Source organism: Dromaius novaehollandiae, chromosome 3 (genome assembly GCF_036370855.1).
Source record: "Dromaius novaehollandiae isolate bDroNov1 chromosome 3, bDroNov1.hap1, whole genome shotgun sequence".
NCBI lineage: Eukaryota > Metazoa > Chordata > Aves > Casuariiformes > Dromaiidae > Dromaius > Dromaius novaehollandiae.
Window position 1 is genome coordinate 17,324,947 of NC_088100.1, and position 20,484 is coordinate 17,345,430.

Consider the following 20,484-nt stretch of genomic DNA (forward strand, 5'->3'; position numbering starts at 1 on the left):
TTTAGCATATATGTATGAAAGTTGACTAAAACTCTATTTAAAGGCCAATTACTGCAAGAGAAGGTTATGCTTACATCCTAAACTTGTTTGAAAATGTTTTTAACTGAATTTTCTGTTTAATAAAAAAAAAGAATCTGAAGCACCATTAAAATGAAAAGTACATTCTCACTCAAAACCATTTCTCAACTAGAATTAACCCAGCACTTACAATGGTTTCACCAATCTGAAAAGATCATCCAATACTTTTTATTTTGAAGCTCTGTGCATTTGTTTCTTAAATGAAGAGGTAAGAAAGGATCTTGTAGTATCATTTTATAACAAACTGTGAGATGATTTTTTGATAATGAAATGTTAGTAAGTTTTCTCAACTAGCATAAATAGCAATTCCCCATCCCAGCTGGAGATATATATATACTGGTTCACATATTTGGCGAGTTATCATCCAAAGCCAGCATCAGTTGCTTGTCTTTGCCATCCTGCCACACTTTCTAGCTGAGCAGCTTGTATGGCAGCTCCTTAGCTCCTTTTAGTCGAGGTCAGCTGTGACAAATTAAAAGAATTTTAACGGGAAGTATGTTTTCACAAAATGCATTAAACCAACCTAAAAGTCTGACATAACTAGGCTTACTTTCCTCCTACCCTTCTCCTGGTCTGGCTGTGTGCTCCTCTTTCTCACCATCCTCTTCTATAAATCAATTTAACTCGCAACAGCAGAAGACTACCCTACAGCAAGAAAAAGAGGGGGTTGTTTCCTGTCATTCCAACAAATCGAATGGGCTCACAGAAGGATCTAACAAGAGCTGGAGGTAGCAGAGGGAAAGGGACACATCACACAGCCAGGAGGACAGAAGACAGGGAAGCAAGACTTTCCCCTTTCAGCAGCAGTGAACCATTACCAGCGCAGCTGATTATGAGCTCTGACTGACACACGTTAAAGAGCAATCACACAAACGATTAGGTGTCAGATCTGAAGAGGTGGCACCAAGAAACTGAGAGTCACAATCTCCTGAGCCAGCACAGCAACAGCTGGAAGAGGACAAATAAGGAGGACCTCAGGGTGTGGTGGTGTTTGCAGCTAAGCCACCCTCCCAGCTAGCTGCTGCTGCGCCGGGAAAACCCAGCCTCCCTTCTGTCCGCTGCCACAAACTCTGGTCTCCTCCCTTGCTGACAAAAGCACTTGTATGACTGCTCAGCCAGAGGATTAGACTGAAAACTGGCCTTTTGTCTTCCAGGGTTTGTTTTCAACCAGATAAATTTCCAGACTCAGCTAACTGCAACCACGCTACTGCTAGCACAAGGTGGAAAGGCGGAGCAGCGAAGCAAATTAAACTGCAACATCAGTCTTTGCAGACACCAGTCTTTCGCAACATTAATTTTCTGCAGATTTACTTCTTTTGACTAATTCATGGCAGGCCAGATAAACGCTTGCCCAGGGCAAGAGAAAGGGCAGGAAGGCTTACGGAGGACCACAGCAAAACAAACTCAGCTCAGCTTGAACTGAGCGCAGAACCACATCCTTACACTGCAAGAGGCAAGCAGTGCCCATAAAACCTCTTTTAAAAAAAAGGAAGTTTTCACTAACTTGGCTGTACCAAGTCAAAGCATTCTACGTGTTCAAAAAAAAATTAAAAAAAAATCCCAGCAATAACATCCTTCCTAGCCTGAAATTACTGTCTCCATACAAACAAGTGTTCTCTGTCATGGTAGAGCATGTTCTAATATATGAAACATTATAAACGCTGTTATGAATAAAATGTGCTGATGATTCAGTTTAATATTTACTCCTCAAATCTCAGATTTGGAATAGCTTTTCAGAACAGTTTCTACTGTCAGCTGATTCTCCCAAACCCTCCACCGAACTGACCGATGATCAAAACACTTCTAAGACTATGTTGTATCACTGAAGCACTTGAAAACTTGAAAGGCAGATAAAGTACACAGTCCATATTCTTTTAATTATGGCAGCAGCGTACACTAGTCGGGTCCAAGTAAGAAAAAACCTTAGTCCTCTGCATACTACGAGGAAATGATGCATGTGTTAAAGCCACACAGTAGTGTCACAAACTGATTACAAGTTTAGTCTTGCCAGCATAGCTAGGTATCACCTCATTTGAAAGGTATTAGTTCACAGCCCCACAAAGTCTAGCATCTTGAAATTTTTTCCACAAAACAACAATTTTATTTATTATTTAGATAAATAATATACAACATACTAAATGTTGTGAGCTTAATCACAGTGGGAACGGATTTAATGCCTTATGTAGACTTGAGTAGCAGGTTGTTAAAAATGTTATTTTTAAAACAAAACATCCCTTTCAGATGAGCTAATTGTAGTGTTTTCTGCTAAGTGTGTCAAATAGCAAGGAGGAGTTTATTTTTGGTGTTGTAAATCCTTTAAAAGCTGGCAGATTGCCCTAGTGCGGTGCCTAAGCATGTATCACAAGGGAGGAGCAGTAGTCAGCTGACTTCAGGGTAGGGAGAAAACCAAACCAAGGCAAAAAACAAGGCAGAACTTTAAGCACTGCGGTAATTCAGGTGGTTTAAATAAAACAATTTGCCTATAAAGATTTTAAGAGGCAATGCTGAATATTTAATATTTTTTCTGCATAGTTTTCATCTCTGGTCTGTCGCTATTTTGATCTTAATGCATGCAAAAATGTTAACACTGATTTTTAAACTTAAATATTCAGATGTTAGCAAACAAGAGTTTTAGGGTAGTTCATGCAACTTACAATTCTTCCTCCTTCTTCATTAAACTTGTGAAAGGCATAGACCTCAAGGGTAGGGAGGGAAGCATGATAATGTAATGACAGTCTTATATAACTATCGTATCATTGTAAAACTTTGCAATACAAATGACATTCTTTTAAACATCACTTTCTGCATTTAATTCAGTTCATGTGCTCAGCGTATTTAAAGCCACTGGATCATTCTGATACCCCATTAAGTTTACCCACTTATACAAGTATTGAACCCATAAATTGTATCTGATCAGATGATATCTTTTAGAAAGTCACGATTCTAACAGAAGAAAAGGTGGGAAACACACCAATTCCCTTGGTAATTGGCTCTGGTATTTAAATTATTCTTAGGCTAAAAGAGATGCTCCTTGTTTCTCGTTCAATTTATCTTACTTCAATTTCCAGTTATTGGTTTCTGATTATGCCTTTCTCTGCTAGCTTTTTAGTACCTATTTTTTCTTTTCCTTTTTCATTTTTTTTGCTGTTTTTATGTTTCCTCTAAATCTAAGTAAATGTGCTGAGCTCTGAATATACCAGCATGAAGGAAGTTCTCCAGGTTTTAAATCATCTTGTTTTGCATTGCCCAATTCCAAAATGCTGAATGCAACAATATGCCATTAATATTCAATCAACACAATCCTTCTAATTACTGTCCTGTTCATATAACTATGAGCTTCGATAATATGGTGCTGTGGTTAAAAAAGAAAAAAAAAAAAAGGCTAAAACAGGCATTCTTGAAGATGTACTTGCCTAGTATGACCCCTAAATGCTTTCCAGAGACAGTTTAGTTTCCAAGATACAGTAATCCAAGAACAGGATATTAAATTATGCATTCTTCTCTCCAAACAGGAAGGGCTAAGCAAGAAGTCTTTATTACTGTGTACCATTTGCTCTGCCCCAATAATTGTGATTTACTACTTTGATTTTTGCCCTATACAAAATTATCAGATATGATTTATGTATTTTCTAATAATTGATAAAAATAAAGAGTAGGCTATGATAGTTCCGATTCCCGCATTCCTTAGGAACATATTAATCAACAATAAATCTTGTCACAGCAAACTACCTTTGAGTTCTAGTATTTCTTAATCTACTCAGTATCTACTTTTGTATTGCAGGGTGCTAGTTTGAACTTCAAATGCTGCGGCATTTTAAGCTGAACATTTTACACGTACCATTTATGCAACAACAGCATATCCAAAAATGCAATGCTGCAATTCTGACTGATGAATGTAATAGCAGTTCCCTGAAGTTAAATCAAAGGGTTAAACATGTTTTCTCATAGAAATAAGTTAGCTGGCATTAACTGCTGTACTTCAAGACATATAAACCTCCGCCTTCTTAAAAGTACTTGGAAAAGAAGCATCTTCAATACCCACCATTCTCAGAAAACTTGCACAAAGTTATAATTAGAGAAAAGGGGGAGGAGGAGAGAAGGGGGTTCCAGAGGCAGAGAGGCCATTAGAGAAGATCAGGCTTTGAGGTAAACTTACCTTATATTAGCCAAGCATTGAGCAGCAATACCAATTATATGCATCATGAGGTGGGGAAGGAGGCATGTACTTGTTACCTTGTTTGTTTTTCTTTACTTTGTTTTTAAAAAGAACTGAAATCTACCATATCAACTGAATCTTCAATCAGTGTTTCCTTTACTTTGTCTGAGTGTGACAATCAGACTGTAATCAACTTGCAGTTACTTAAGTCTTCCTGTTCCTTAAATTTTGAGGGGAAAAAACATTTTTCCCCATCTTTCAGAACTACCCACTATTTCAACATCTGTTAAAAAGCAGTATCAGTATACAGAAGGTATTTCAAGTTCTCAAAAAGCAGTTCCATAAATTCTTCTGTCACAGAAAAGATAAAGCAACTAACTATAGGGGTCATCTCACTATTACTGAGCATATTAGCAAGAAGGCAAAGATAAAGATCCAATTAAAAAAACCTCATGTTTATTCTTTATAAAAGCAACAAATATTTCACTAGGAACTATTCATACCTTAAGAGATCAGATAATGTCATTGGTTCTCTCAGCCAGAGTAATGCCATGTAACAAAATGAAAGGGTCATTGGCATTGACATCCTCAGTTTGTCCTTTTGGTTCTTCATTAAATGCAAGCTACCATCTACCGATCCAGAGCAGACAGAGGTGCTTTCTTTGGTTTATATTAAAAAGAAAAGAGAAAAGATATCTGATATGACACACATATGATTCATGGTATGCAGAAAATTAATATAAAGGAACATACATGGGAGCTTGTTTAGCCACTAGGAAAATTTTCAAATCACTACTTTGGGTTAGTGGGTTAAATAGCTTAACTTTTTAATTTATTCTTCTACCAAGATGTAAGATGACTAACTCATGAACTGCTACTTTGCTTGACTAGAATCCTGGATTATATGAAGAGGCAAAACTCACTCTGGAACTATCAAAACAGATCTTTCAGTGGGACCTGCACTTAAACCTGGAATTCTAGAAAGCTGTTAATCTCTATACAACACATAACCAATAGCAGTTATGAGCTGCAAATACTGTTTTCTATTTGAGAGATAAAGGAGCAGGGGGGAAACAAGGAGGAAAAAAGTGATATGTCTAAATTAACACCTCAGAGTTGAGGATTAAAACACAGAATTTAATAGTTCCCAAGTATTGAGTTTTAAACTTCAGCACAGTCAGAACTATAAAGAGAACATGATTTACACTGTAGAAATTTTACTGAAATATGGATAGTGTATAGCCATCTGCCATATATTCTCTAACCATGAAAAAGTATGAATTATTTTTAAAAAGTCTAAATTCAAAGACAAAGAAACACCTTCAAAATACAAATGCAGCAAATGGTAAAGTGGGTGAAAAGAAAAAGAACCAGCCTATTTCCTTACTGCGATGAATCAGTAAAAACTGAGAGAAGCAGAAACAAGAAGTTTAATACAGAGGAGTGATTTAAGAGTTAGAAACCTTTTCAGCAGCAAAACCTGGGAGGTCAGGGAAGGAAGGAGAGAACTAGTCAAGTCTCTCTTCCCTACATCATAAACCAGGACAAATGAAAACGTTTTGTACACCAGTGCCAAATGTCAGCATTGATTCCGTAGAGGCTTTCTCACTCTCTTCAACGAGAGGCTGTTCACCTGTTAAAACCAGGAGCACAGAGGGCCAAATTCCCAGCTGGGAGCTGCAGCCCACAAAAGAAGCTGCAGCTCAGAGAGCCTGGCGAGTCCATGGTTGTGCTGGGAGCTGTTGACTCAGGGGCTACAGGTCCGGCACCCACTGGCACCCAGTATGATGACACAGCTACAAATATTAATTTCCTGAGCCACAACTGATCTTTGATGCCACCTACTGGCTTCAGAAATGCTGCTGAGTAGGGATACTGCAAGAGATTAAAGGAACCAACTCAATCATACACCTGGTATAAACTAAAAGAGGTCTACATGGGAGCATCCCAGAATGGCTACTGCCTATAGGGGCGTCGGAGTATTAAAGCACTTAATCCTTTCCATCAACAGTTTCACCTTTTATAGGTATATATGTGCTTAAAGGCAGCTTTGTGACCGAAGCTTCATTATTATAATTTCACATTCAACCCAGTTTAAAATAATCTTCATTATATTTGTGGCCTTAATGATGGCACGCAATTTCCATTACTTCTTCCAGCTTATTCAAGGCATGACAACACACAATTACACACATCTAACAATTTAAATTGTTTCATAGGCTTCTCTAGCAATATCTCCATGCTATACTCAGTGGAATTCATTATCATCCCTACCCAAAAATAACAAAAAATGATTGCACATTAGACAAGCCTCTTAGTGGGGGGGAAAAAAAAAGTGTTAAGGTTTCCTGTGTGTAGCAATAACAACTCAATAAAAATGGCACAGAAAAGGAGATCTGTGAATCTTCACAATAATTTACGGTTGACTAAAACATCAATCTAGTATTACTTGTGTCGAATTTCACTATACAACACAATTGCTATGTTTGTCTAATTTCTTCAAAATGCACTTTTAGTGTCACTGAGTTCTCATCCATTTCAAGGGCTTTTAGTGAAATAGGTATGACTACTTAAGCCGAATTTAATCTCTGAAACAAGAGACTAAGAAAAACATGTCAAATTACTTCCTAACTTAAGACTACCTATCTACTCTAAAACTCTTAGAAACTTAACTATAAAATGGAAACAAGTACCAAGGAAGAAAGGAGTTGCTATAGATTTCAAAAAGGTAAAAAAATTCAGTGGAATATTTTCACTAGAATTTTTTTCACTAAATTCCTTTTCCTTGATATAATATATGTTTGTGTAAAACCCATGTACTGATAGGTATATAAACATACAGCAGTCTTTCACCTGCAAATCTCATCATTTTAGTATAACAATAAAAGGATGAAAAGTGTTTGCATCATATTCACAGAAATTTGTGTCTCCATTTTTGTACCTTTTTCCCCACTCCAAATAGAAGGCATGGAGCAATCTTATAAAACAGAACTTCCTCCTGCATTTCCCATTGTATTTCTAGACCCTGTTCAACATTCATCTCCTTGGAGGAGGGGGGGAAAAAAAAGTGTCTTCTGGCAGTATAGAAAGTACTCTAGTGGCAAGTAGGACTAAAAACTCCACACTTTCCAACAACAGGTCAACAAGATCTTCCAATTCATACTACGTGAATACATTTAAAATATATATAACTACACAAAAAAGGTTTCTAGATATTTCAGTTCATTGTTCCTACCTGAGACTTTGCCAATCGATGAGCCAAAGCTGCAATCAGTCAGTAGATCCCCATCACTTTCAGAGAAAGATAACAAGTGCAGAAGGCTGGGTCTCTCTGGTTCACTATCCACATCTGTACTGCTATCACATCCCTGTTTTGTGTAAATAAGTCAGTATTATCTAGCGTTCTTTGCTGTTTTAATCTGAAGAAACCAAGTAAAGTCTGATAGGTCTGAGATCAACAGTCCATGAAGTTTAAACCAGAACTGCTCACATTTTTACTTGTTCTATCAATCACCAGTAGTTTAAAAAAATCCTGCAAAATATATTCTTATTTTTAAGGATTTCTCAAGATGAGAAAGATCCCTAGTGTTCATGCTGCATTCCAGTCTGCTATAGTAACCAGAAAGCAGACAATATATAGAATCAAACTTCGATGAAAACTTGAGGAGTAACTTGAGGAGAGTGGGGGGGTAAATGACAAGAGATGATGACACAGTTTGTATTATAATTTCTGCTCTATCTGCTCATAGAACAGTATGGTCTACCTATGCCAGAACAAAGCAGCATTTTTAACTAAGCAGTTTTCTATACTCAGAGAAGTATCTTTTTTCTTAAAAATAGGAAAAAACAAAATAGATATTTGGAATCCAGTTTAGAAGACATTCTTCACGCTGAAGCGACATTAGTGCAAGTTAGATATATAGCTTGAACGAAAACCTCTGTTGTTGAGGTTTAAAAAATAGGCAACTGCTCACGGGATTTGAGCTTTTCACTTACTGATAGTACTTTGATAGCTTCCCCAGCTGGTCTGTTACAGTATGCTTGTTGGCTCTTCTGAAGGTAACGCCTCCAAAAATTGCACAGAATTTCATCCTGATAAATATAAATAGACAACGATTAGTCCAAAAGTATACAAGTTCATTAATTTCTGAGAGAACAGACTGTAATTTACAATTCTGGAATCTGAAAAATGTTCTGGCTCCAATTTTATTAACTGGGATTTATAAACTATGTTTAAAGTTACCAGGGAAACTAAGTTTGTTTTCACATGCTCAATGCTTTTTAAAAAAAAGTTATCTGACCCACTTTAAAAATCATAATCTTTTTAAATAACCCTCACCGTTACTCACTTACAGTGTGTCCACCTGACCTTGAAGTCTACATACCTTCATTTGCGGACATATTCCTAACGCTTCCAAAGCTTCTGCTTGTTTCTTGAGTACAAACTGAAAGCCTTCACAAACATACCATTCCCAGCCTTCATCTACGTAACAGAAGACAAAGTTTGTTTATTTGGTTTTTTAACTTTTTGCACACTTATTTGCACATAATATTCTGTTGTCTTGGTACCAGGACTAAGATGTAGCTCTGTATTTAATAATTTCAGGTCCTGGAGCAAAGACCAGCTCCAGTAGGCCAAATATCCCAGCAACTCATTTATTTGTAGTCTTAAATAAGAATAAAACTATTGAACAAGAGCTGTTCTCCACACATTTTCCAAGAATAATATATTTCACTATAATTTCTAATGTGACACTTGTAATCCAGTGGAGAGTGAAGTTTTAAAATCACTAAAAACCTGTCATAAAAAAAAAGTATTATCATTTCTCTCCCATCCCCAGCACAGAAAACTGGAACACATTAAAGTGGTGAGTCAGGCAAAAAAACAAAACAAAACAAAAAAACAAGCAATATCACTGTGTTCTTCAACGTTCTTTCCCACTGAACCATACAAATTTAAATGAAAGAAATCTTCTCAGACATTCAGAGCTTCTAGCAAAGCTCAGCACAATATGAATCCCATATAGAACAGGCCTGCTCCAGTCTACTTGTTATCACCTCAGACTGTTACACATACTCTTCACCTTTAGCTCTCCATATATACAGCTCCTTTCTATAGGCTTTTTGGTCTTATGAATTTTCTCTGCATTTCTCAACTTCCTTTTCATTCCCACCATACCTATACTTCCTTATGTTTCCTTCCAATCTACTATTAGGTAATAAAATATCCTCCTTCCTTATCACGTATTTCAAATGTCTGCTTTAGTAACTCCCCTTGAACCTCACCATCTTAAAACTTATCTGCCCAAAGTTTCTGTCATGCTTTAATGATGTTGGCTTTAACTGTTTACTGTAGATCTCGCTTACTCCTATACACATGGGGTAAACAAGCTGTAAGAGTATACTGTAACTGCACTCACAGAAGGAACTGACGGCATGAAGCTAAGGATTTCTTTTGAAGGAAGCTGGGGGGATGGCTAATGAGACCTCTCACAGGAGAAGTAAAAAGCAAGAAATGGTACAAGGCTCAGACTTTAGGAGCAAGACAGGATAAAGACAGGTGGAGCTGTTAACGTTGCTCCCTTTTCACACCTCCCTTCACCTTCCCACAATAGTTCTTTTCAAAGAACGCAGTAATCTGCTGTCATCACAGTACAGTGAAGAGACGTTAGCATATCACAAAGACAGATACCCCACGCTTTATTTAGCACTGTAATTTATTTTTGCTTTTTCAAGGGAAGTGACTACAACACTAAAACATCTATCCAAACATCTCAGTATACATAGTTTCAGCAGCAGCCTTACCATGACATCCTTATAGCATATTATCATATGTAATGACTACTATTCTTTTGAATCATGAAATAAAAAGCATAGAAGTAACTCAGGATGAAAGATGTAACATTTAACTACCATAACTGTATGAAAACTCTTACATGTAGGTTTGTGTGTAGATTACAGGGCCAAGCACCTGTAACACAATAGATTCTAAGAGCGGGACCACTGTTATACCTCACCTATGAGCACAGACAACTTTCCTGTTTACAGTCATCACAAGGAAGAAATAAAACGATCACCACAACTGAATGAATGCCACAGGTACCTTCAATGAGCATGGGCTCACACAAATACAACTGACAAAAGGTAACATATAATTATATTCAGTGGAAAAAACAAAGTTCTCAGAGGTCACTTGCCACTCAGGAAGTCACTGCAGTTGGACTGCTGAAGGTGCTGACAGTGTTTGTGGGGTGTACTATGTTCCTGTTCTTACAGTCTTCCCTAGCTATCTACTTTTGGCTAAGACATAATTTACTATGTGAACTTTTGATCTGACCCACTACAGTCATTCTTATTTATGCAAAACAGGGAGAGAAGGATATACATACCAGTTTTTTCCTGCTTTCTTAAACCTCTGGAGATCGTCTGGACTCTTGTGTTAGAAATAACATCAGTATTTACAACTTCTCTAGTTCTCTGCAAAACAGTAACATATGTCAGTAAGGAAAAGGCCAGGTCTAACTTGCACAGATTGCTCCATCATAAAACAATGGAGGAACTTGATCAAATCTCAAAATCGAAACCCAGAATAATTCACAAAACATTCTGAACCTTCTATTCAGGAAAAGCAAAAATAGAGAACTACCATCCTGGAAAGACAGGTGACATACATCAGGGTTTGTCTACATGGGCACTGCCATGAAGTGCAGCAACACCCACGCAACACTTCTTGTGCACCTACACTGCATACCGGCGCTCTAGCTACAGTAAAATGCTGTCTTAACCTAGTGCATTTTAAAACTTGTGAGTTTTCTGAAACTGGCGCTCTACATTTTGATTTGAAGTAATAGTAGTTTCAAACAGCATTAAGTAAAGCATGAAAATGGGAGATTGGCAATACTGCCTTCAACTTCTAATGCCAAGGAGCAAAATCGAACATTTTCTTAAAAACAAGAAACAACCAGAGAAATGCCCTTCCCAAAGACAGCAGCTTGGCTTTTTACCTCTATAACATTGTGGCAAGTTCTGCAATAAAATCTGCCTCCATCAGTGAGACCCCAGTTTACTTCTGAACACTGTACACAGCGTTCATGATAATCTTCCTAAAAGAAAAAAAGATTAGTTTCATATGTGTTCAAGTAGAACAAATAACACTATTACGGGCCTACTGCACAGCTTTTCAGATTACTTACAGAACAGAATATTTCTGCCCTTTATGTTAGCTGTAACTAAATAACGAGTAATCATAGCATTCACTGTCAGCTACAGATAAGAGAACAAATAACTTCTTCAGCTGACAGGCATCAAATTTTGTGTATGTGAGCACAAGGGAGTAATAATCTACACCTAGAACACATGACGTAAAAATAAAAATCAGAACTAGAAGAAGAGATGAAAAGTAGGCGGTGGGAGATGAAAGTAATGCCCTTCTGAACAGTGAAGAAATACGTGCCACGGCAGGAAGCCTGCACAGGTAAGTGGAGAGACATACCGCGGAAAAGGGAGATTACTCAGGGAAGTTATGGTGTCCCGCGGGCAGGCAGGAGAAAAGAGGGAAACCAACAGGGAAAACGTTTGCTGGAAGCACCCTAGGCAGGCGGGTTGGGGAAGGCAGCTGATTTCGGGGTCGGGCGGCGAAATTCAGAGCAGGGAGAGCAGCCGCCGCTGCCGCCGCGGGCTCCGGCGCCGGCACCGCCGCCGCCGAGGGCGGCCCCGGCCGGGCCCCGCCGCGGGCGGCTGCGGGCAGGGCACGGCCACGGCGCCGCCGCTGCTCCCCTGCGCCGGGCCGGGCCGGGCCGCCGCCGCGCTCCGCCAGCCTCCCCCACCGCAGCGAAACCAGCCGCCCCCTCGCCCCGGCCCCCCACCCGGACGCCGCCCGCCCGCCCCGCACCGCGGCCTCCTCCATGCCAGCACCGCCGCCCCGCGGCCTCCACCATGGCAACGCCGCCGGGCGCCGCGCCGCGGGCCGCCCCCGGAAACAGCAGCTCTCGCACTCGCGTTCCGGCCCCGCCGCGGCCCCAGGCCGCGTGTCTCGGGAGCCGCGCCGCGGATGCGCCCCCCTCCCGCTCCGCACCGTGCCCGGCGCCGTGGCCCTGCCCAGCGCTGCGCCCCGGGTGGCCTTGTCCGGGGGGCTCCCTCCCTTCTTCCCCCAGGTCCCCTCGCCCGGGAGCCGCCAGCCGGGCTGGCGTGGGGCCGAGAGGCCCCTGGGGAGACGTGGGGCGCTCCAGCACCAAGGGGCACGCGGCACTTTGCTGCTGAAGGGACGTGGGGCACTCAGACGCCGAGGGAACGTGAGGAGCTCCCCACGAGGGCGCTTCTCCAGGAGGGGACATGAGGCACCCATACCCTGAGGGGACATGGCGTCCTCAAACACTGAGGGGACATGAGGCACTCAGCCCCTGAGGGGACGTGTACTCAAGCACTGAGGGGACATGGGGCACCCAGGCCCTGAGGGGACATGGGGCCCTCAAGCACTGAGGGGACATGGGGCACCCAGACCCTGAGGGGACACGTACTCAAGCACCAAGGGAACATGGGGCACTTGAACACTGAAGGGACTGGGGCGCTCAGACACTGCAGGGACGTGGGGCACTTCCCTGCTGAGGGGAGGGGGACTGGAGAGGACAGAGGCCCCTCCACCCCCAAACTGCCTTGTCCCTCCCCACGGAGCTCCTGTGGCACCCTGGACTCGCACTGGGCGGACACGCGTGTGTTGTTACTGCTGCAGCTGTGCTGAGCTGCTGACAGGGGCACTATTATTCCTCCTGCAAAAGGAGACCATGACAATTCATTTAGCTGTGTAAAGTGCTTGGAGATTCTTGAATGAGGGAAACTATGATTTCAAGTCCACTTTCAATTAAAAAAACCCCAAACCTCCAAATCTTAATGTAGGTCTCTAATTTCTTGTATGCTAATAATAATGTTTAAAGATGTCTAAATACTGAGATTTGTTATTGCAAGGAATTTGCCCACAAAACTGGAGAACAGGTTTAGGTCCCTTAAAAAAAAAAAAGTCCACTAAGTGAAAGCATGGGAAAAAATTAAAGCTAAAATATACATAGAGAGAGGTGAGGCTCCCTTGACAGCTGTGGTTGCATTGATGTTGGAGCATACGTACAGAGCTAGAGGGGAACTCTTTATGTTCAAGAAAAAAGTTATTACTCATACCAACTGTGATCTTTTTTCAGTGTAGGATGAACATTTGTAACACCCATTAAAGAGAATTATGCATATAATTCCTGACATGCTAAAAAGGTGATTGTCAACCTCACAGAAACGTAGCTAATACTTTGATGAAACAGATCCTACTTGTGATTTTGATTTCCATATTTTTTGTTTGTGAAAATACTGTTCTGGGAAAGCAGGACCATTTCATTTGATGGAAGGAGTTTGATCTTTTTCTAATGAATTTTTAAGATGAAATACTATCTTGAAAAAAATCAGAGTAACTATATCTATGATAAAACAGGAAGACTTGTGTTGTAGTTTGGAAGATAAGGTATTGATCCTACCAACAGCTGTTTTCATGTTTCACTTGGCACTGCGCATAGTCAATGGGCCTACTCAGCGGATTTATCGAGACGGAATAACTTACTTAAATTAAGCAAGGCAATAACTGCTTTGATGAGGCAGGACCTTGGAGTTAGGACTGTTTTTTTTCTCATTACAGCCAATCAACACTATTGCAAAGAAAGCTTAATCATACAACTTTGCCAGTTTGTCAAAACTAGACGCCTTCATTTTCAGGGACAGCAACTGAAGATAAACCAGAAAAGAAGAAAAGTATGACCAACTGTGTGGGGAGCTATACCAGTATAATTAAGGGCTGATGTAACATGCCAGTAAAGTTTTGAACGGGCAAGCACTTTCTCAGGTTTTGGACCATCCACTTAACTTTTCTGAGCTACGTTTTCCACAGAAGTGAACTAGAGATATAAAAAGCCACTAGACTTTGGAAGGTAATTTGAGATCCATAAAGAAAAGTTATACAAAGACTGATATGGATACTACCAGTTATGTATTAGTATTTGCGGCTCCATATAACCGCAAAGGTTGTATAAGTATTTCTTAAGTCCATCAAGTAATTAGTGCAGACTAGTAATCTAAGAGCAAAAATTCGAAGCGCAGTGGGGGTAGCAAGTCATGTATCTATTTCTTAAATATTTTTTGAAGTGACATGTATAAAACCGGTTTTTCAGCATGTAAAATTATGTGTAACCTTTGTCCCTAATTACAAGTTACCCAAGCATACTGATAGATAGGGGTATGATAATTTCAAAGCTAGGAGACAGACTGTCTTCCTACTTCAGCTCAACTTTTCTAATGAAGATCATTATGCATAGTAGTCAGATTGATTCAAGGCTTAGATAAATAATACGTCCTGTTGTTTCCATTGGTTTGAATTTGTAATGAACTGGGTTCCTTTGCTGGTATCACATTTCTGGTTCTTGACTGCAGATTTTTTACATGTGAACAAGCAAAAACTGCACATTGAACTGAGTGACATGTCCCTTAGCCTGTCCCTCCGGATACAGCGCATGAAACTGTTGGTTCCAGGACGTGAACTTCTTTAACAGAGATTCTCCCAAGAGTCCAACATACACTTTGTTCCTTGTCAGACACCTACTGTAAGGGGGTCAGAGCAGAAAAGCAACCTCAGCTGCTCTAAAGATTGTGAAGATTTAACACTGGGCAGATCTACCAGAAGCTAGTTTATAGAAAAATGTGCATAGTTATTAGCACCTATAGTTTGATTTCTGTACCTTCAGAAAAGGGAAGTCTCTCCATGGAACAACTCGTATTTAAAGAAAACAAAGGAAAATTAGGAAAACAAGAAATAGGTGCTTTTAGCCAAACCAGATGATGTCACTCTAAGCAATCTTTAGGAGAGACTGCAATATGGAAAGGGTCAAGGGGAAAAGCTGTTCCAAGCAGAAGTGCAGAGGAGAGAAAGCCACAGAGAGACAGTTGTGCAGGAGGCTAACACGAGAGCAGACGAAGGTGGGAACAGCAGCGGAGAGCAGGGGTTGCAGCAAGCCCAGCAGGGGCGGATAACCAGGGAGGGGCTGAGCTGAACAGAGCTTTGAAGGAAGCGACAAGAAGCTTGAATTTAATGTTACAGCTTAGGCACACCCAGCATTGCCTTGTGATGTTTAGTGTTTATTTTACAGCTTCAGCTCTCAAACTTTATTTTTTAAGTACATTTCTAGCCCTGCTGTGGAAAAACTGAAAATATGCCCCCGGCCAGCTCAAGCGACAGAAAGCAGGTAACATTTTCTCCAAAGATTACTCAGGTTTTCTTAAGCCATTTGTAAGATTTGAGCAGCATGAAGCTGGATTTTTGATAGCTGAAGGTGGCAGTACTGCACACAGGAGGCAGGGCAGACTTATCTGGTCAGATGCACTGAGTATGGGATTCACACCATCAGCTTCTGCTTTGCTCGTGTGCTGCAGTCCAGCCCATCTCACACAGGAACACGGCATGTGCCACAGTCCTCCAGTTTCACATGTGACTTGACACACCACGGGGAGCTGGGGTTCTGTGATCGTCTAACTAGCTGTGTTTGGAGACAGACTACAGAGAAGGATCTCACATTCAGATGAGCTGCTCTAGAAGGTAAAAGTCTCTAAGTGTAGCCTTGCATGACCTGAAACCACGCTAGCTTGTGGTCAGCAATGAAGTCATCTGCCTGAGGATGCTGAAGGCCTGGCTGGAGGGGTGAGGCAAGTGATGACCTCGTTCTGAGCCTTGGCCACCTTCTCAGAAGCAATAGTGGGATGTGCTTCATGAGGAGCAGGCTGCTTTCTCTCTGTCCATATTAGCAGAAATTGCACCTGCCAGCGCTTGGTGACTATGCTAATGTGGTCCTTCAGATATACAGAGCCGGGGTAGGACATGTCTAGAAAAGCAAGTGGTCTTAGCAGCTGCAGCTGAAATGAACAGAGCAGGGAGTGGGTGTGTGAATGTCCCATTTCACATCCCAGGCATGCATAATGCCCTTATTTTCTCCTTTTTCGTATTTTATTAAACAGCTAACATGAAGCATTCCTTCAAGTTATAATACTTTAATTGTATCAGATTTTGTCTAGTTTCTGGCTTTACTGTAAGCAAACTGCAAAGCCTGCTAGAGGGGATCTGGAGCTCCACTGTAGCACTGCGCCTCTGTAGAGCCCCGAAGATGATGCTCAGAAGTGTTTAACAGACAAAAACAGCGGCATTTTTCAAGGAATAGAGAGCCACCTTGTGGAGCCGGGCTTTATTAAGGAGTTCAAAATAATACTACTGGGAACAACTACTCACGGATAGAAATTCAAATCTAGGAATCCTTAAAAGGATTCTGTAGGTTGTTAATCTGCTGAACATGTACATGCTTGTGCATGTTCAATAAATGCACAGTGTGTCCCACAGCTCCTCTGCTGAGTAAAACTAGGCAGCAAAGAAAAATACACATGGGCCATGGAAAGCAGGAATGTAAGACTGAAGGCAAAACACAGAAAGTGGCAAAGCCAGGAAAGCATGGTAGTATATTAATTATATTTTACCAAGCCCTGGTAGTTTTTTGTTTTTTTTTTTTTTAAGTTCATGGGCCTAGAAACATTTTTTACTGTGTAACTAATTAATTCCTCAAAAGTTTTCAGGTTATTGCTGTAGATTTCTGTTACAGGCTTGCTTTCTCCTGCAGTCATTTGTTAACATCAACAGTTAGGACTGCCAAGGCCCGGATACTGCCCAGTGCTCTGTGACCTAAGCAATAGCAAAGATGGGCCTAATCCTTAGCTAAAAGTATTCCCTGGTCATTGTTCCTGCATAGAAGTAATGAGTAGTCCTGGGGCTATTAAACCCCCCCCTCCCTCCCCGAGTTTGCAATAGGCACTATAGAATGGCTCTTTTACCATTTCTCTCCCATCGTTTCTCATGATAAATCCTGCCCACTTGAGCTGCTGGTCAGCTCCAGTATGTGGATACCAGCCTGTAGCTTTACCAAAAAGGGGATCTTTTATTTTCTTCAATACCTTAATGCAGCAGTGACTTTATTTTCAGCACAGTGTATGTCTTAAGAATGTATTTTATATAAACACACATTTTAAAAATCTAAGTGGTAGTCCTTAAATATCCAAAGAAACACACACACACAAATGGAATTGTGATATTAGAGCCATTATCTAAGTGCTAGAGATGCTACTGTTGAGATAAATGGGCCTGCTCAGGTAATCAGACTGGTTATTAACTCATGACACAACAGAGTTCAGAACAGGACTGGAATACTGAGCAGTCTTGCATGCTTTTACCCATTTTCCAGTGAGCTAAGTTTCAGCTCCAGAAGCTTTTTTAATTAATTACATACTAGCAGAGCTCTAAGTTAAATTACATTTCAAAAAATATACCACATTCAAAGTCACTGTTAACCAAACAGTCATTAATATTCCAAACCATGCTACAATGTGTACACAGTGAAACCAGCATGAGAAAGCATTCTTTCTAGGCCAAATCTTAACAGACAAGCCCCAAATATCCTTTATGCTTAATGCAGTTCAGTTTTTCCTTTTGTTCAAATGTTGTTTTGGTAAATAGCAGATACCTATTGGTATCTTTAATGGTCACTTGAGATTGTTTTTTTTTTTCCCCGTAATTAAAATGCCATCATCTCTAAAGTGGCATATGATAGTAGTACAACATACATAGAACATATAGGTTATAGCAAGGAACTAACAACTTCTTTTCTGATTTCAGAAAATGTAAATCTCTTAAAAAAACCCACATTTTTTCCTATGATACTTCATTCCATCCTTCCATGGATCCTGCTAGGAGCAAGTTTTCCAAAATTTGTTCCAAAAAACATGATTGGGGATTCTACATTTGAATAGATAGAGATAAAGGAGAGTCAGGTAGGAGAACACTCCCAAGCTTTGGGCTCAAATCTGGCTTTTCCAAGTTGCCTCTGTCAAAGGAGAATCCAGTAGGAGTCAGGAGAATCTAGAAGAACCAGTAGGATCTCCTTACCCAGGATGCAGCGCTCTTCAAAAATGACATGTATGTTCAAGGTTACCAAGGACAATTGATAAATGTTAACTAAATTAGACATGATCTTGGAAAAGTAAATGTTCAGCAAAGGAAATTGAACTAAAAATAGTATTTAACATACCCTTAGACAGTAATAAAAATTAACACATCCTTTCTCAATTTCTATTCCTACCACAATAAACAACTTTTATTGTAGCTTTTGTCATTAATACTCATGCAGGACTGCAGGAGTTTAAAAAGGGAGTTTAAAAGTATATATTTGCTGTTCTAGCTACAACATTCAAACAAATTTTAAACACTTAATTAAAAATTGCTATTAAGTTTCCAGGAACCCATGCAGTGCATGGACTATTTTTCCAGAGGAGGGCTATAAAAAGTAGTTATGATTGCTATTATAATAATGGGCCCTGACTAAAACTGTATATGTAGCTGATGTAGCTGAGACTCTTTGATGAACTGTTTTTATATAGTGAATTGAATTGCAGCACTATACAGTTCTAGCAAACCTTTTGCTTAAGGTAATGCATTTACCAGCAACAAAGGGATTGAGTGTTATAAACAGGAGAAAAATACTGAAGCCCCCTTTTAATAGAGATTTTGTGCAATAAGGATGAAGAGAGGAAAACTAGGGATGAATCATGCTCTGTTTTTATTCAGTTTATTGATATATTTCATCTTCAGATCCCATCCAAAACCCATTAAAGACAGTGGAAAGATTTTCACTTGTTTCAGTGGATTTTGGATCATGCCCTCTAAACACTGACTTGGGCTACGTGTATGTATATATACTGTAGGACTTACCACAGATTAATATATTTAGCCTTAGCTTACCCTTGGGAAACAGAGAACTATCGTTGCCACCACTTGCAGCTGGATCTGTAGATCTGTACACCATAATTTCTCTTAGTCAGATCAGTGCATAATCCTGCAGTGCATTATTCTGCCTATTATTGCACCAAGGATTTTTTTTTTCATTTAATTGTCCCTGTTGTGTTTTTGTTACTTATTTATTTCTGCCTTCTTTTACAGTCCTGGCACATTAAATATGTATAAGTAATGAATTCTCTTACAGTCCCCATTTCTTGTGTTATCTTTTCAACATTTTTTGTTGGTGCTAGTGTTTTTAAAAAATAGTCATTCTATTTCCCTAGACATGCTACCTATCTAGAACGCCTCCTCAAATGAGATCTCCAAAAAGATTTTGAACCAGAAGTGGGATGCAAATCTATGACCCATGGAAAGCTCCAGGATCCCACCCTTGCCTGGAGGAAAAGCCAGCACATACCTGTGCAATAAAGTCACCTTCACTTAATGGGTGAGAGCCTAATCACACTCTGAAGGTAATGAGTGAAATCGTGCAGTCTCATGGACCGTGGATGTGGGGCTTGATTTCATGCAGAATTTTTTTTCAGTGATAACCAAATAAATGCTTTCTTTCTCACATGGAATGTAATGTGTGGTAAAAAAGTCACGTGCCCAAATTAATGATGCCTTCACAATCTTTATTCTGTTTCTTCATTTTGGCCACACAAGTAAGACACTACATGCTAATTCAAGAGTATATCCTAGGTAGGGAAGGGATACTTTAATTAATCCTACTGATTTCAAAATCCTAATGTATTCCAAGTATCCTTCACAATCATTAGAAAGGAAGACGGAGATCCTAAAGTCAGGGCAGGAATCTTATTTTCATTATGACAAGGGCAAGCAATCACAAACAAAGGCATAAACAGCATACACCCATCCCCAAAACTCCTCACACCATTTAGGTGATTTAGAACAGCAAACAAAGATAAATGATCTGCATAGAAGCAGCTTTAGGTGACCACAAATGGATACCGCTGTTTAATTCAACCCTCTCTCACCCTAAACAAGTTTGTTTTCTCAGCAGTGTTTGTTTGTACCAGGGAGCGCTAGGAAAAAAATTCCATCCTCCTCCAGATTATCTGCTTCAATGTTGTGAAAATTCAGTATTTTCCCAGCCTGGGAATATATTGCTCCTATAGACACTCTGTTTTGCAGTGTTTCCAACAGTTGTTTGTTGGCTGTTTTTTTTCCCCCTGTAACTCGCAGCATTTTGGCTGGGACTGGAGCTTGTCTCCCGCATGGGAGAAGCCCTGCAAAATTCAGTCCAGAAGGGAAGCCCCATCTGATCAGCATTTCCATCTCAAGAGGCAGGGAAATGGGGAAAGTAGAGATAAAGCAGAAATACATATGTGAAGGTTTG

The 20,484-nt window shown here is 40.2% G+C and overlaps 1 protein-coding gene across 1 annotated transcript in view; it reads right to left on the minus strand.

Annotated features, from left to right (window-relative positions):
• The window catches only part of TAF1B (TATA-box binding protein associated factor, RNA polymerase I subunit B), a 49,132-nt gene extending 36,886 nt beyond the window's left edge, over positions 1 to 12,246 (minus strand). Inside the window, exons 1-7 of the mRNA XM_064508471.1 lie at positions 12,126 to 12,246; positions 11,239 to 11,337; positions 10,624 to 10,711; positions 8,620 to 8,717; positions 8,231 to 8,326; positions 7,470 to 7,602; positions 4,738 to 4,894 (exon numbers count right to left, since the gene is read on the minus strand). Of these exons, the coding sequence (XP_064364541.1) occupies positions 4,738 to 4,894; positions 7,470 to 7,602; positions 8,231 to 8,326; positions 8,620 to 8,717; positions 10,624 to 10,711; positions 11,239 to 11,337; positions 12,126 to 12,140 (686 nt within the window). The 5' untranslated portion in view covers positions 12,141 to 12,246. The remainder of the gene's footprint in view (positions 1 to 4,737; positions 4,895 to 7,469; positions 7,603 to 8,230; positions 8,327 to 8,619; positions 8,718 to 10,623; positions 10,712 to 11,238; positions 11,338 to 12,125) is intronic.
• Positions 12,247 to 20,484: the final 8,238 nt, after the last annotated feature.